The 17,110-nt window shown below is 34.4% G+C and overlaps 1 protein-coding gene across 4 annotated transcripts in view; it reads right to left on the bottom strand.

Annotated features, from left to right (window-relative positions):
* Positions 1-17,110, bottom strand: part of PAPOLA (poly(A) polymerase alpha) — a 58,053-nt gene that overhangs the window by 20,327 nt on the left and 20,616 nt on the right. For 3 of the 4 annotated variants that reach the window (XM_081229143.1, XM_081229145.1, XM_081229144.1), the window contains exons 5-14: positions 15,613-15,722; positions 15,103-15,156; positions 10,930-11,041; positions 10,134-10,223; positions 9,905-10,043; positions 8,334-8,406; positions 6,887-7,007; positions 5,844-5,928; positions 1,222-1,275; positions 564-683 (exon numbers count right to left, since the gene is read on the bottom strand). In XM_081229143.1, coding sequence (XP_081085269.1) covers positions 564-683; positions 1,222-1,275; positions 5,844-5,928; positions 6,887-7,007; positions 8,334-8,406; positions 9,905-10,043; positions 10,134-10,223; positions 10,930-11,041; positions 15,103-15,156; positions 15,613-15,722 — 958 coding nt within the window. The remainder of the gene's footprint in view (positions 1-563; positions 684-1,221; positions 1,276-5,843; positions 5,929-6,886; positions 7,008-8,333; positions 8,407-9,904; positions 10,044-10,133; positions 10,224-10,929; positions 11,042-15,102; positions 15,157-15,612; positions 15,723-17,110) is intronic. The other variant, XM_081229146.1, reaches the window with a different exon arrangement.

Here is a 17,110-nt window from a genome sequence, read left to right as displayed (position 1 = left end):
AATACAACAAAGTGGTTATAGGCAAAGTAGAATTTCATATAGGTAGTAACACAGCAACAATCAAACCAGAAATTGACCTACAAAAAGATCCTTAAAAGAATAAGGCAAGGCAGCTTTTAATAACATTTCTTCTCAATGTTCCAGAACCTATCACAGTTCAAAATTTTGCAAGGTCATATCAAAGCATGTTTTCTTTTTCAAAAAATTAAGATAAAAAGCAAAGATCGATGTTTGATATATTAGCTATCCTGAAAACCACTCTACAAAAAGGGGGAGGTGTGTTAAGAAATGCTGAAGTGCAGATCTACAGAATCTGAACTCAAATTAGTTAACAGGCACCTCATCATTACAACTTATTTCAGGGGTGATTTTTTGCAAAAAAAACAGTGTTTCTCTTCAGTGTTCCTGATCAGGAAACCCTAAACCATAAACTTCAACTTGGTCTGACCCATATGTAATCAACAGAATAGTAACTCAAGTTATTAAAAATTGCCTATAAAACTTCCATGAGCAAAAGTTGAAAAGGGGATGGGGAAACTGGATTAAATTAGAGGACTGCTTACTTGTCAGGATTTTCTTTGGGTGCTGGAAATGACTGGGGATTCACATGAGCCAGTGTAATAAATTCATTCTTCTCCAAACTTCCAACCAGGATTCGGATTTTTGATTCCACCAAGCCCACCCTGAACAAATGTCACTCATTATTAATGAAAATTCTGGTTAATTTTAAAAATAAAATAAAATGCACAAAATCAAGTATGTTTGTGTGAAGCTGTAATATGAAGATCATAAAACACACATATGAGGGCAGTTCAACTATCTAAACTCCCATAGATAAAACTAAAGCCTTATGTTCTACCCCAAAAATGAAGTGAAAACTGCAGGAAGAAGAGAATCAAGCCACATTTCAAACCAGGAAGGTTACAAAAGACAACCCCACAAATATTTAAAGAAAAAAAATCAGTAAACTAAAACAAAGCACTTTAAATATACAGTTAAATAACACATGGATCTCTATAAGGCAAATAAAAAAAATTGTACATATGGATCCCCAAATTCCTATACTTCTACTACAAGTAGTAAAGCTCCATTTATGAACAAAACCAAACTTGATGTTTTAAGGACTTCCACCTCCTACTGTGTTCTGTGCCTATCTGATTCATTTTGAAGTTCTGTTTTTGTTGTTGTTTTTTGTTTTGTAAAATCTAATCTTATACTCACCATTCTAGGCGTTGTTTTTCAGTTGGTGCACTTGCTAGAAGTACAATATAATGCCTTTGAAGATAAAGACAACATGCTATTTATTTCATTTAAGTGCTTTGTGCTGGATATTAACACCATAATGTAATAAGCTTTTTGACAGTTATAGATCAATCTAGCAAGAGAGAACTGCAATCTCAGTTTGCACATAAAATCATAAATGCTGAATTCCACAAGTTTCTAACTACTGGCAAGTTTAATTCTTCTGAAAAAGGCAGTTAGTTATTTTATGAATAATTACCCAAAAAGCAGCTTAATTCAAAAACGATGACTAAATATCAACTGATAATTTGGTTCAATGATTCTGGTGGAGTGCTTTTTCTATAAAGAGCTACCTCACTAAAATATAACCTATTAAAGCAAAATTGCTTTGATGGAAATAAAGCAACAAGGCTTTAGCCACAAAAACAGGATCACTAAATATACATACATCAGTAACTTCAAAAATAGTATCAAATACATCATGCTTTTTAATTCAAAGGTAGCAAAAATTAAACTGAATACTTAAGTTAGGCCTCATGATTTTTTTCAAGCAACAGTATGAATTTCTATAACAAAGATGCAGACATCATTAATGTGAGAGCAACAAAGAAATGTGATTTCTATGCAGAATCCAATTCCATTCAAATTAGAGCAAAATCAAGTTTTCATTTCAGAAAAACACCATCATGACCGACTATTTTAAATCTTTTTAAAACAAACTATTTACAACTAAAGAATAATTTTGTAAGACTAAAAAAAAAAAAAGTGCAATCCAACATACTTTTCTACAAAATCCATTTTAGAGGTGATAGAAATCAAACTTCTCACCAGAAACTTTACCTCAAAAAGCAAACTGATAGTAGGTGGAAAAGTCAGAATTATGACTAAGAATTTTAAATTAACTTCAAGTATTTATAAACTTAAGGTAACAGAGGTAATATACATAAATATGAAAACACGTAGACAGAAAAGTAAATGTGCAGTCCAAATCCATACAGACCAATACTTCGTTTCCTTTACCAGTTTAATTTGTTCAGCAATTATTTAGAGCAAACCAAATATACAGAACAAACACAGCCCAAATAAATAAAAGTTAATAAAACCACTAAAAGCTCATGCATTTTACATACAGAAAACCCTCCTGGGGCCCTCAACTCTCTTATAAATCAAACAAAATCCTAATAAGCTCAGTAACCTGATTTCCAGTTCCCTGGGAGTTTGAAAATGGACAACAGATTTTAAAAGGGGGGGGGGCCGGAGAAAAAACTCTGACTAAAGTATATCCACTTATAAGAGGATAAGACAAAGTATAAAAAGCAGGCATGCACACAAAAACTCAAAACAGCAAAGCTGTCGGGGTTCACCTAATATGAGGACAAAACTCAAGTCTCTAAATCACTTTTACCACACTATTGAAATGGATACTCTTAATGACCACCTGAGTCTTGAACAAAAACTTAAGTGATATATAATGTTCTCTATTTATAAAAAATATAAAATCCATTTGAACATAATCTTGTTGGTAATTCAAAGTTTAAAGTTTTAAAGCTCAGAGTTCAACTTTGGTTCTTACTGAAATCCAGTGGAAGGGGGTGTCTACTCTGCACATCCTTTATGATAAAGGCACCTGTTTAAATAAAGCTCGAAGTTTTAAACAGCTTAGCAAGTATGTATGCGAAGTCAAATGTCCTTCACTCAGCCAAATTTAAGCAAATGTGAGATGAGACAAAATACAGTAATCATGTTTAATAGAAATAACCTGTCATTAATTCTTAAGTTACCTATCAGAGCACAGAGACCAAGCAGAAATAGGTCTAAATTTAGACTGTTTTGTTGCTGCTCCAAAAAACACCATCCCCTACTTTACAGTGCCACTATCATGCTTCAGGTGCTCAAATGCCTTCATGAAACACTGAAGCCAATGCAATAATGATTAACTTTCCCCCAAATTTAAAGATTATCAGTTTCTAATAAAAAAAATTTAACTATAAAAATGTACCACAGTTGAATTAAAACCTCTTTAAAAGCTTCTAAAAACACTTAATTTAGTTATTATCATTACCTCACAACTATTTACTCCAAAAAAGCATTTTGTAAGTAGGTTTCCTGGACATTTCATCACATTAATATTTTTCCCTGGGTAGATAACAGCTCAGATATGTGCACCGAAAATCTAATTATCTCTTAGACAAAAATCCTTGCAATTCCATCATCAAGTAACTCAGGTCCAAGAATTACAGTTCACTATTTTTAAAGTCTTTAAAACATTATGAGGCTAAGTTATTCTATACATACATACTCCTTGAAATTATAAATTATTAATCCTATTCCTGAGAACATTTGGCTTTTTTCCCTAATACCTTTGCTTCCTCGATTCCTAAGGAAATGGAACATCTGAAATAAGTATTCGCATCTCCTATGTCAATAATGATTTATTTTACTGCTGGTTACTTATGTGAGCTTGAATATATTAAAGGTAAAACATGAAAAATATTTTCTTAGAACTACAAAATTTCACAAGACAGTGTTCTCCCTTTTTCACAAGAACACTGATATCTTCTGAAACATGGTCTGCTTTCTAAGACAACTGAAATTTCCTTCATGGTTTCTTCCCTTCCAAGAAAGGCAGGCAGGTATACTATGACTTAAAATCTTTCATATAACACAATACCTTCAGGATATACTTGAAATAAGCTTAACCAACTTCGACTCAAGGCAAAACTAAGGATTTCAGTTCAGTTGTACAGCTAATCTTTGGGGTAATGCATACAACATGTTAAAAGAAAAATTCAAATCTGGGAATGCCTCAGAGTCTAATGATAGCAATCACTAATTCTTTAACAGGAAAAATTTTTGCAAAAAGTTAAAAACATAAGTAGAATTTGGTATAGGTAAAACTAGCTCATTGTTGTCATGTTTTCAAATCTTTTTTCGCAGGAGTCACAGCTGAAATTTAAATTTTCTGATATAATTTCCTCTATTTGTTGCTACATCCTCATATCTAATTATGTTTAAAGTTGTTTTTAATAACCTAAAATAATTTGATTGTTTCAAGAGAATTCAGTAAGGACAGTAATCTATAAATCTTTTCATCAGTCAACTGAAGACCTTATATGTACTATTTGGCATAGACTGAAGGACAGCCTCAAAGTTTTAAAAGAAAGATTTAGGCAAGCTTTAAAAAAAAAAAAAAAACCTTCAAAGTTCTAGTAATACAGATTTATTCAAATAGATGACATTATTAAGGTTTCTTCAATTTCAACACTAGTCTTTCTTAAAGTGAAAGAAACCAGTTAAGTGGGTACTTAGAAGAACTTCATTCTACCCACCTCTTACTGCTACAAGAAAGTGAGACAGGAAAAATTATCTAGCTTCATCTTGGATTCTCAGGCATTAAGAGATGCTGGCACTTTTCTAGGAGACCAATTTCTTTATTCTCCTTACAAGTAATCATGTACTCTTTCATGATGTAGTTTTTAAAGCGTCAGAATATATATTTATTAGTTTAAATGTTCAAAGGTACTTCCTCAACAGTGGTTAAAATAAAAAACAATGGAAAATTATCTGCCAAATGGAAAAGCACAACTTATGGGGAATAAGTAATAAACAAGAACATTCAATGTTATGCTATTTAAATTTTTACTGACAATGCAGTGCTCCCAGAACACAACAATTAAGCTGGCTCCATTATTGCTTTTTCATGCAAAAGATACAGAAACAAAACACAGAGACATCATGAAGGTCATCATTCTTGTTTTTAATTGGGGAAATAGCATAGAGCAATCTTGCTTAGATTATTACAAAACACAATCCAACACAAGATCAAATGGTCAGGAAAATTTCAAGCATTAAAGAAAAAAATTTTTTTTAAGTGGGACTTTGGCAAGTTTTCAGCTCAGGGCAAATAAAAGTGCAAGTCCATTTTTTTAAAAGTACGATTTATTATAACTTACAGTTTTCATCAAAACCAACACAATCAGGCTATTAACCTGTACTACGGTATTAAACCATTATATTAAAACCATTAGTAAAAAATATTACACCCACTGAGATTCCATGAAAATTATCTGTAGAAATATTTGAAGGGGCTTTATTAACATTAGAGGGGAAATGGTAGGCCAATCATGTGCTATAACTACTGAAAACATTTTACTGACTACATACACTGACATTTTATTAGCTTTGCCTATGTTATAGAGAATCTTAATGATAAATAAGTTTCCCAAATTGGCTGAAAATACTTAGTTACTTAATAGAGACTATTAACTACAGATTTTAACAGTTCACTCCTTTGCCAAGGTATACAGATTTAGAGTTTTGGTGATGACTAACAAGCCTTCAGAACTGACGTTGCTACGAAGTGTAGAAATTCAGTTACATCAGGAAGCAAAACTGTATGGACTACACTTTATCTTGAAAAAGAAATAATAAGGGGTTTACTAAAAACAGTATGCCCTTTGTGACAGGAAGAAAACTTGTATAGAAGATGTTTAAAGGAAAATTCAAGACTACATTAGTCTAGCAAAAAGAGATGTCACGTATGCTACCATTAAACCATTACTTAAGAGAGCAACATGTCCGACATGCCTTAAAATACATACTTGTACTTTTGAAAGAAGTTTGGAGCTTCAAAAAGTTTGGACCACTCTGCCTTACTCAGCAAAATTTCATCTGTGATAGCAAGACCTAAATTAAAAACATATTAAAATGTTTGCATGCTTCAGTCTAAGAATCTAGAATTTTAAAGATCTTAAATATACCACATGCATTCACTATATTCCTAAAATCATAATTTTAACATAGCAAGTTTAGTCTATGACTCTAGAGCATACAGATTCTCACATACACCCTTTTCAAAAAACCTGGAGGGTTCCTTTCAGATCCAGGTTTCTGGCAAATTGCCATTACTCTAAAATGCCATGCTCATAGAATGACTCTCTCCTAAAACTGAAGCACTGGAGTTACCCGAGAAAGAGAAACTTCCCATAAGCTTTGCTTCCTGCCTTTCTAAAAAACAAGTTTCCCATAAAAGGATAGCGACATCTTCCCATGAACAGCCCCTGTAGACTACAGAAAAGAACTTTACACTTCTGGGTTTGACGCTGGCAGTCATACAGCTGATTCTATTTCCTTGACTTGTGTCAAAATTAAACAATCCAGTTCTAGCTACTTCCCTTAAAGACCATTTAGCAATAGCTACTCCTTCAAATTAGCAGTACTACTGGGATTCAGAAGTTTAGAGGTTATTCCAAAAAAGTGGGCAGTTTGGCCAAAATCCTGCTCAAAGCTCTTTCCAAGTATACCACCTGCTAAAAGCCTCTCATGTCACCCAGTAGAGAGAAATTATGATATCACTTAAAATTTCACATGGCAATAGTATGGAACTAAACCATAAAGGCCCAGCTAAGGACACAATTTTCAATTTTGGTTAATCTTCCAATATATAATCAAAAATAAATTGCTTAAAAGAAATTAAACTGAGTTTTCCAAGTTAATTCTCAAATATAATCTGTAATCAATAAATAAACACCAAAATCCACTTCGGTGAATGCTTTCTCCAATTTAATTGAATACCCGACTATGGGGTGTACAATGGTATGTAAATCCTTCGTGTATAAAGGAGAGCATAAGGATAAACACTTACCTTGTTTAAACTCCTCAACCATGACCATCCGTGTTGAAACGGACACATTGTACGTGGAGTTCTGTTGTGGGTATGCTGGTGTAATTATAGGCATAAGATGGTACCTATCACTGGGGTTTACCTACATACAACAACAGCCAATCAGTTTCTTCAAGTACATATGCAACAGATACTTGGACTTTTTACCCCTTGTTAAACTGAACCAATGATTAAATTTTATTTCATTTCATAGCTGGAGTTGAGAAAGAAAAACCATGTAAAGAGACATTGTTTTTACAGGAATTCTTTACAGAATCTGTGATTTGGTCTAATGTTTTGTTTCAATCATTTGGGCATATGACTGTTTTGGCAATCTTACTAGAAATAGTGTGCCTGTCAAGCAAAAGAAGGTTCTATTTGGGCATCTACTGATGTTTAGTTTTTCTTTTTTCTACAACAGAAATAGAGATGTACACACAATTACACTTTTGAGAAATGTCATAGTATGTTCTGTGTAAAACGAATTTTAAACTTAGTTTTTAATATACCCTTAATTTATCAGGAGTACAAGCTTATTAACACATGGTAAAACTACTTTATCCATGTTGGTATCATTTTAAGAGATAATGAAATGATTTAATAACTATTAATTTTAATCTGTATACTAATGATAAAAGTGGCATATTTCCACAGAAGAAATTGTAAATTCACATCCCTCCAAAATTAAATGTCTTGAGGTTCGGAAAACTTAAAAATTCACAGCTTGATGTCATTAACAAAGCTTAAAACTGACAAAATTTTTGATGTTGCAATAAAATAGCAAATTAATGTAGAAAAATAGAATTTTATAAACCTAGAAAGCCTTATTCAAACCTAAATTTATTTTATCAATTAATAAAGTACATGTTAAACATTTAAACTGAGTAAGCAGTAAAGGTCGTAACTTCCAAAGAAGCAGAATGGAAGCTCCTCTTCAGCCCAACCATGCTTTTGTAATCTGAATTATGCAAACCGATTTTTACAATTACATCACAGTAATTAAAGTGATATTGCTTAGAAGTTATCTGCCATGGTTAAACATTAAGCAAGTTTTCCTACAATAACCCAATTTTAACAGAATATTTAGATCAAACAAAAAAAAATACAGGGATTTTTAGTATCCTTTTATTTTTTCTTTTAAGCACAAATGCCCACACAACTTTGACTTACAAGGTAGTTCTATATAGAATAAATTAAAATGTTAGTGATCTTGATATTATAAACTATGTACAATTAAATGTAGTTTACAGGGTACATAATTATGCTTCTCACATCAGAGGAAAATTATAGTTGAGATTAAAAAGAAAGTGTAATACGAACATGTCCACTCATACGTAACAGGATGGGAAGTCTCCCTGAAGTTTATGCAGATGATTTTTACTTGTTATTGCACAGTGTGAATTTGTAGGGGAAAAAATAATACACTAACCCTTGGGTCCCATACAGGCAAATTAAGATTGCATTCTTCAGGCTGTTTCAATAGGACTGGATTTGGCCATTCCCTGTTTAAAAAGATTGTAGCACTTGATAAGACTACTGGATATTACCATCTACACGTATTTTGTTAAACATACAGTATTTGTGAATGTGATCCTTCTTCATTCATTTTGCACTCTTGGTATATATCATCTTTTATTCCTTTATTCCTTTCTGTCGACGTTAGACTACTTGAATTACATTTCCTCTATGAAAGTAACTTAAACCATTTGGTAGCTTTCTCAGACTGAAGTCAAATATCTTCTCTGCCTCGCAGAGAAGAACTAATAAAGCACTATTCAAATTTAAAAGTACTATTCCGAGACATCTGATGTGTTCACCTCAAACCTGAACAGGATAAAATCTCCCTTGAAAAGAAAAACATCCTGTCTTTAATTCATTATAGGCAAAGGAGTATGAATAATTATAAAAATTATTAGGAAAATTTTTCTCTATCTAATGACAAAGGTTATTAATGTGAATATGTGTAATGATGTGAACACTGTTTTCAAGATATGTTTTGTGAGTTAGCTACTTCAGTCCTTTACAGAAGAGATTAAAAACTGGAAAACATTTGCCATCTTTAGTATCAAGGTTAGCTTCTTAAAAATATTATTTGCCATGTATGTGTAGCATTAAGAGAAACTGACATTTTTCTCATCAAATCTGGTTATATATAATTAAATGCTATCAAATCCATAATTACAGAATGTGTATTGAAAAGTGTGGCACAGTTCTAAATTATAAATTGTCACCAATAACTCTAATTTTTACAAAATAACTAAAACTCTTTTTTCAGGAGGAGGAGGTACAGAGGTTGGCACAAATAGGGAAGACAAATCTTTCAGATCAATTCGATTAAAAACGAAGAACTCTAACCTTTTGGGCCAAAGCAACTAATGTGAAATAGCAATCTTTTATCTTACTTAAGAGAAATAATGGTTGACAAATGCGACCAGGCTGAAATGAAGGAGAGCATTAAAAAAAAATCTCTCCTGGGTTAATGACTAATCTCAAAGGGATGCTCAATTGCTTTTCAAGCACTTACAATTATCCTTAAAAGCTTTATATACACTTACATCCTTAACATTCTACCAAAGATAAATGGGCAGCTGAAGGCAAAAAACAACCACAGGAAACTAATGGCCTATAGATCTAGAAGAATTCAAAGAGTAAATTAAAAGAGGTGGTATATATAAGGTTTTATCCAAAGTAACTGATATCCCAACCTATCAACTCATTGGATTTTAGCAGACATTATAGCTAAAATTCAGTTTATTTAGAGAGTAAGTTTACGCATGGAAGTACAAACAGCACCTGCCTTGCTATCCTGGGAAAGCTAGGGAAAAGGAATGGAATTTAGGTTTGCCATTTTATACACAACATGATCTCCCCAAGGCTACCTATACTGCTACATCATGAGCTAAAATTTGAATCTGAGACCAGCTGCAGAAATGTCATAGAAATAAGACTAAACTTCAGTGTCTACAATCAATTTTATTTTAATATAATCTAAACACATACCATTTAGAAAATACCAAGAAAAATTTATGTACAAGAGTTGATGCTATTGCATTTGGATAAAGCTGGCAAGTTCTTGCTACTAGCATAGCCCAGGAAACACCACCGAGGAAACCTAATATATTGGAATAGATGTTGTGGCCTGTTGATAAGGGAAAAGCAAAAAGAAAAGTTAGTGTTGAACAAAAGCTTAAACATTTTTAATAAGCTAGCCAACAAATTCTGAACTCACGTTTGGCCCACAGTTTGATAGCTCTCAGGGTTAACCTGAAGTTGTCAATGTTTGGTACTAGATGTAAAATTTCATCGGTTACCCTGCAACCTGATTAATAGGAGTAAAAAAAAAAAAAAAAAAAAAAGAACATTAAATCATCAAAAGTTTAATGATAATTATCTTTTAAATTTTCTGAGACTAATGTCAAATTAAATAAAAATTCACTTTGTAAAATCAGTAATGTTAATAAAGAGGCAAATAAAAACTATAAAACTTTTACCTCCCATCACAAACACCACTCTAAAACCAAATAATCTGAACTGTAAGATGCTTTATTTCAAAAACTTTCAACCCATAATTAAAATGTGTTCCAGTTCAGAGACGGTGAATAGGGCTTGATCCATTTAAGTTTCCAAGAATTGTTCTTCAAGAGCATATTAACAAAACAATGCTAAAGTAAGTGTTCAAATGTAACCCTTTTAAAAGCACAACAGTTGAAAATGTTACAAAGGTTAACAGGATCAAAATTAACAGTTACAAGGTGAAACCTGAGCCACTAGCAATAGAGTACAAATGTCAGACAGTATTTAAACATCCCAGGAAGAAAAGAAATAATAATGCAAGATACCAATGATTTAACAGATTACTAAATGCTCCACTGCAGTCTAACTATTAAGTAAAAAGTTCATTTTATTTCACTCACTATGGATAAACAATATGGCCATTAAAAGCTTCATTATGAAGCTTGAGTTAAAAACTATTTCATATTTGACCAAAACTGCTACTATGCAAAAGGAAGTAGGTTTTTACATACCATTAAGACTTCTTATGCATCTTATATCTAAATTTTTAAGCAGACTGTCATCTCTTAAGTCCAAGTCTTCTGGAATAGTCTGCAGTGCTAATCTTGCAAACAAAATATCAATCTAAAACAAAAACAAAGCAAAACATTCCATGTCTGCCTATTTTTAAGTCATTTCTTTAAAAAAGAAAACACTTAATACTCCTTAAAACCAGGATCTTCTCATCAGCTGTTAACATGACAACACCTCCAAAAGTTCAAACAAAATTCTTACCACAGGTATTTTAACCAGATGTTAAAACACGGTAATACTAAACAGAACATGTATAAATAGCTACTTGTCATTTTAATCATACTAAGTTTAATATACTAAGTTTGCTAAATGCAGATATACTGGATTACTTAAAACTAACTGTTTAGTTCTCCACCTATATGAACTGTGAATTATATTCTAAAGGGTGCCCAAATATAAGGCCAATATGGTTATATGTAGCCCAAATATACCTGTCAGTAAAAAGGGAACTTCTTATATTTAAGAACTTATGTACCTATAATATTCCAGTCTGTTTCTCCAACTTAGTTTTGACTAAATAGAAACAAAACAAAAACTGGCTAATTTTGAAGACTCATAGAATGCAACTGACAAAATTGTTTTTTTCCTTTTTTTCAAGGAAAGCAAAAGAAATTTGGCACAGATTTGGTAATTATTCCTGAGGGTATGATTTCATGGTTCCAACCTTTGAATGCTGCTAGAGAAACAAGCCTTTTATAAGATCACTTTAAAAATCAGTATTTTATATTTGCAAACAAAGCAACTGACAAAGGATTAACAAAATATAAATAAAATATACAAGCAGGGCTTCCCTGGTGGTGCAGTGGTTGAGAGTCCGCCTGCCGATGCAGGGGACGCGGGTTTGTGCCCCGGTCCGGGAGGATCCCACATGCCATGGAGCGGCTAGGCCTGTGAGCCATGGCCTCTGAGCCTGCGCGTCCGGAGCCTGTGCTCCACAGCGGGAGAGGCCACAACAGTGAGAGGCCCAAGTACCGGAAAAAAAAAAAAAACCAAAAAAAAAAAAACAAGCAGCTCATGCAGCTCAATATCAAAAAACTGTACAGCTACATGTAAAAGAATGAAATTAGAACACTCCCTAATACCACACAAAAAAATAAACTCAAGGGCTTCCCTGGTGGCGCAGTGGTTGAGAGTCCGCCTGCCGATGCAGGGGACACGGGTTCGTGCCCCGGTCTGGGAAGATCCCACATGCCGCGGAGCGGTTGGGCCCGTGAGCCATGGCCGTTGGGCCTGCGCGTCCGGAGCCTGTGCTCCGCAACGGGAGAGGCCACAACAGTGAGAGGCCCGCATACAGCAAAAAAAAAAAAAAAAAAAAAAAAAAAAATAAACTCAAAATGGATTAAAGGCCTAAATGTAAGGCCAGATACTATCAAACTCTTAGAGGAAAACATAGGCAGAACACTCTATGACATAAATCACAGCAAGATCCTTTTGACCCACATCCTAGAGAAATGGAAATAACAACAAAAATAAACAAATGGGACCTAATGAGACTTAAAAGCTTTTGCACAGCAAAGGAAACCATAAACAAGACGAAAAGACAACCCTCAGAATGGGAGAAAATATTTGCAAATGAAGCAACTGACAAAGGATTAATCTTCAAAATATACAGGCAGCTCATGCAGCTCAATAACAAAAAAAAACAAATAACCCAATCCAAAAATGGGCAGAAGACCTAAATAGACATTTCTCCAAAGAATATATCACTAAGCATTAGAAAAAAGGAAATCAAAACTACAATGAGATATCACCTGACACTGGTCAGAATGGCCATCATCAAAAAATCTACAAACAATAATTGCTGGAGAGGGTGTGGAGAAAAGGGAACCCTCTTGCACTGTTGGTGGGAATGTAAATTGATACAGTCACTATGGAGGTTCCTTAAAACACTAAAAATAGAACTACCATACGACTCAGCAATCCGACTACTGGGCACATACCCTGAGAAAACCATAATTCAAAAAGAGTCATGTACCACAATGTTCACTGCAGCACTATTTACAATAGCCAGGAGATGGAAGCAACCTAAGTGTCCATCAACGGATGAATGGATAAAGAAGATGTGGCACATATGTACAATGGAATATTACTCAGCCATAAAAAAAAACAAAATTGAGTTATTTGTAGTGAGGTGGATGGACCTAGAGTCTGTCATACAGAGTGAAGTAAGTCAGAAAGAGAAAAACACCATATGCTAACACATATATATGGGGAAAAAAAAAAGGTTCTGAAGAACCTAGGGGCAGGACAGGAACAAAGACGCAGACGTAGAGAATGGACTTGAGGACACCTGGAGGGGGAAAGGGTAAGCTGAGACAAGTGAGAGAGTGGCATAGACATATATACACTACCAAATGTAAAACAGATAGCTAGTGGGAAGGAGCCACATAGCACAGGGAGATCAGCTGGGTGCTTTGTGACAACCTACAGGGGTGGGATAGGGGGGTGGGAGGGAGACGCCAGAGGGAGGAGATATGGGGATATATGTATATGTATAGTTGATTCACTTTGTTATACAGCAGAAACTAACACACCATTGTAAAGCAATTATACTCCAAAAAGGATGTTAAAAAAAATCAGTATTTTAAGAGCTTGCTGTGAAAAATCATTTAAACATGCACCTACAAGACAGGAAAAAACTGTACATTTACACAAGTAAGTACCTGTGGTATAGCCTAAATTTTCCAATGATACACATTCCAAAATCCAGTATCTCCCCTAATTTAGACAGAAATAAAGACTATATGCTCACAGAAAAAAAAAAAAAAACAGGTAACTCAAAAAGCAACTCAGTAATAACAAGCACATTAAATATTTCTAGTAACCATTTGACTTTTATCTCCATCCTGAAAAGTTTACACAATTGAGTTGGTTCTCCACCCCAAAAAATCTCCCCTTTGTTGGTTAACATTCTTTTTGGGAAAACAAGGCATCACCTATACATTATGGTTGTTTTATATTTATTTAAACATTGACAGTAAATCAAAGCTGCCTGAACTTGATAATCCTTTACTAAATTTAACATCTTATGTCTACTTATTAAGATTAGTCATATTTCATAGAAGACAGAGTTGGGCACCTTATGCAACAATTATAGAAACCACTTTTTTTTGCAGAACCATGAAGTATTATTCTTCCATTTCTGAGATTTTATAACCATCATTATTACTATGAGTGACTTTCCAGAACCATTATGTATGGCAGAAGTAACATAAATAACTAAAGTTGCTTCAGGGTCAGCTTTGTTGCAACTACTTTCATTACACACATTGAAAACATCAAAGAGAACTGCACATCATGTCAAGAATCTGAGCTCAGAGCTTCCTTGGTGGTGGCATGGTGGTTAAGAATCCGCCTGCCAAAAAAAAGAATCCGCCTGCCAATGCAGGGGACACGGGTTCAAGCCTCTCGTCCGGGAAGATCCCACGTGCCGCAGAGCAACTAAGCCCGTGCGCCACAACTACTGAGCCCGCATGCCGCAACTATTGAGCCTGTATGCCACAACTACTAAAGCCTGCATGCCTGGAGCCCGTGCCCCACAACAAGAGAAGTCACCGCAACGCAATGAAGAGTAGCCCCTGCTCGCCACAACTAGAGAAAGCCCACGCGCAGCAACAAAGACCCAACACAGCAAAAAATAAAAACAAATAAATAAATAAATTTATAAATTAAAAAAAAAAAGAATCTGAGCTCATATATCCTTCCCTATCAGAAAATATTTCAGCATACATGACATCAGGTCACAATTTTCTCTCAGCTCTTAAATATTTAATTTAAATGAAGCCGAAGTTCTACTTGCAAAAATATAGTTATATTACCTTAATGAGACTAAAAGCATATAAAATCTGCATATGGAAAAACTATCAATTAACCTGTTCTGTAGCAGCCATTTCACAGTCAGTACATTTCTGTCTATACTTTAACTCCTGGTTTCACTAGGCTCTTTTTTAAAAGAGACTACAAAGAGTAGCCTGTCACTTCCATTTCAAAAAAAACTTAATTCGTATTAATATCATACCAACTCACCAATTATAAACCTTTGAAATAAATCAAGTTTTTAACCTACACCTATCAAAATAACACACAGTAAGAACTGTCTATTTGAACCTTACCTCTATCCCATCAAAACACAGTTTGATAACTGGTACAAATGCCTCTTCAACAGCCTGTGGGAAAATTTAAAAATCAGTGTCTCTGAAAGTATACCTTAGGGCTACACTAGCTTTAGCGCTCTTAACTGAATGCAGTACTGACATTGCTTAAACATAATTTACCACAACACCTGACACAGACTAGGTTCTCAGTAAACAGCTTTAAGACTCGAGAATCCTAAGTCGCACAAGCCTAGGTTCAAATTCTTGATCTCTGCCACTCGGATATGTGATGGTGGCCAAGCTGCTTAATATTTATTTTGTTTGCCTCATTTCCTACTCTGTACATGAGATTAGAGATTTATGATTTTAGACTGCTGTAAAGAATAAAATGCAAGCATACACATTAAGCTTAAAAGGGTCTGGCAAATTGCAAGAGTTCAATAAATTAATGGCTATACCATAAAACTCACTCAATTGACTAAACTGATTTTTATAACTCCTCCCCTTTCACTCTGAACATTTACGCACTCTTAAATCTTTTACTTCTTCCTGTAATTTCAACTTATCATAGAACGAGGTGAAAAAGTCACTTCGATCAACATGTCTTGGTGCAACACACAACGCGTCAATATCGGCACCTAAAAAAAAAATTAAGCCCATCAACCACTAGTTACTATTACAAGAATATTATTTTGCATCTTATCATGGCAGTATTTGATGTTGAAAACCTGTTAACGTTACACTGATAAGCCTCTAAAAATGCACCCCTCTCCTCAAAAAAAAAATTACCAGTCAGTATAAGAAAAACATGACCCTAATTGATGGGATATATTTTTTCCTGCAGCATCTTCTATTTGTAGTGGCCCAGGTGAACTGGGAGTCAAAGAAAGGTGACTCAGCTAGGAACTCTTATGGTAAGAGAGGCAATTATGCAAGAATACACCCAACATCTTGGTGTCGTTAGTCACAGCCATGTTCATTAGTGAAACAAAAAAATACAGTTATCGTCTATACATTGTGACTGGTGCTTCCAGGCTCCTACCTGCACCTAAATGGGACCTATGCACTTCAAAAAGGACCAATGGCAAGAATCCAAAGAGGCAGACCATGGTAAGAACAGCTGTTATTAATTTAGTGCTTGATAGGAGGCCAGCACTGAGTACACAGGGAGAGCACAAAAAAGATGATTAAAATCGATAACTGGGATCATAAAAGGAAGAGATCAGTTTGGCATCTGGTCAACATACTCATTTTCCTAAAAGACTCAATACCTGAGGCACTAACTCTGAAGGCTATTCATCTGGCATATTCATGAAGGAGGAGAAGGGCACACAGTTCACAGGACACACCAAAAACAAATGTACTACTTGCAGCACAGAGCCGTGGGTGATGGGGAGAAGGAATAATGCCGCAACAGAGAGAGCCCGAGACTGGCAGATACTTTTAACAGAGGCTAGGGGCTAATTGTTGAAGAGTACAGCCTCGGACCGCTACAGTTAGAATCTTAGCTCTGCCAGGAGACGGCTGGGAGCAACTGTTCAAGCTGTGTTGCCTTTTTAAGTCTCAGACTCCTATTTGTTACATAAGCATAAATAAGATTATGAAGAGCAAAAGCTTACTAACTATGCTCAGTAAAAAAGAAAGAGTTCAATAATGTTCTCTGCCATGATAACACTCTTACTGTATATTTATTTACACAGGGGAAAAAAACTACAAATGTCACTAAGAAAGTATTATCAGTGATTGTTACTGTGTTGCAGATACACATTTTTTTGGTTTGTTTTTTCCTTAACTATATTTCACGACTATAATACAGATTTTTTTCAAGCTTTAATTGATTTTTCTTCTGATTTCCAGAAGAAGATATCATTATTTTAATATCATTTTCTTCTGATATTCTTCAGGTAGAGGAAATGATACACAGAGCAGCACTGTCCAAAACAACTCCCCAATGGGAAAAGTGTATTGCATGCGCACTTTCCAGTATGGTAGCCACTAACCATATGTGATTATTTAACAATGAAAA

Source organism: Mesoplodon bidens (genome assembly GCF_964165515.1).
Source record: "Mesoplodon bidens genome assembly, chromosome: 3".
NCBI lineage: Eukaryota > Metazoa > Chordata > Mammalia > Artiodactyla > Ziphiidae > Mesoplodon > Mesoplodon bidens.
This window is presented reverse-complemented; position numbering and strand designations above follow the sequence as displayed.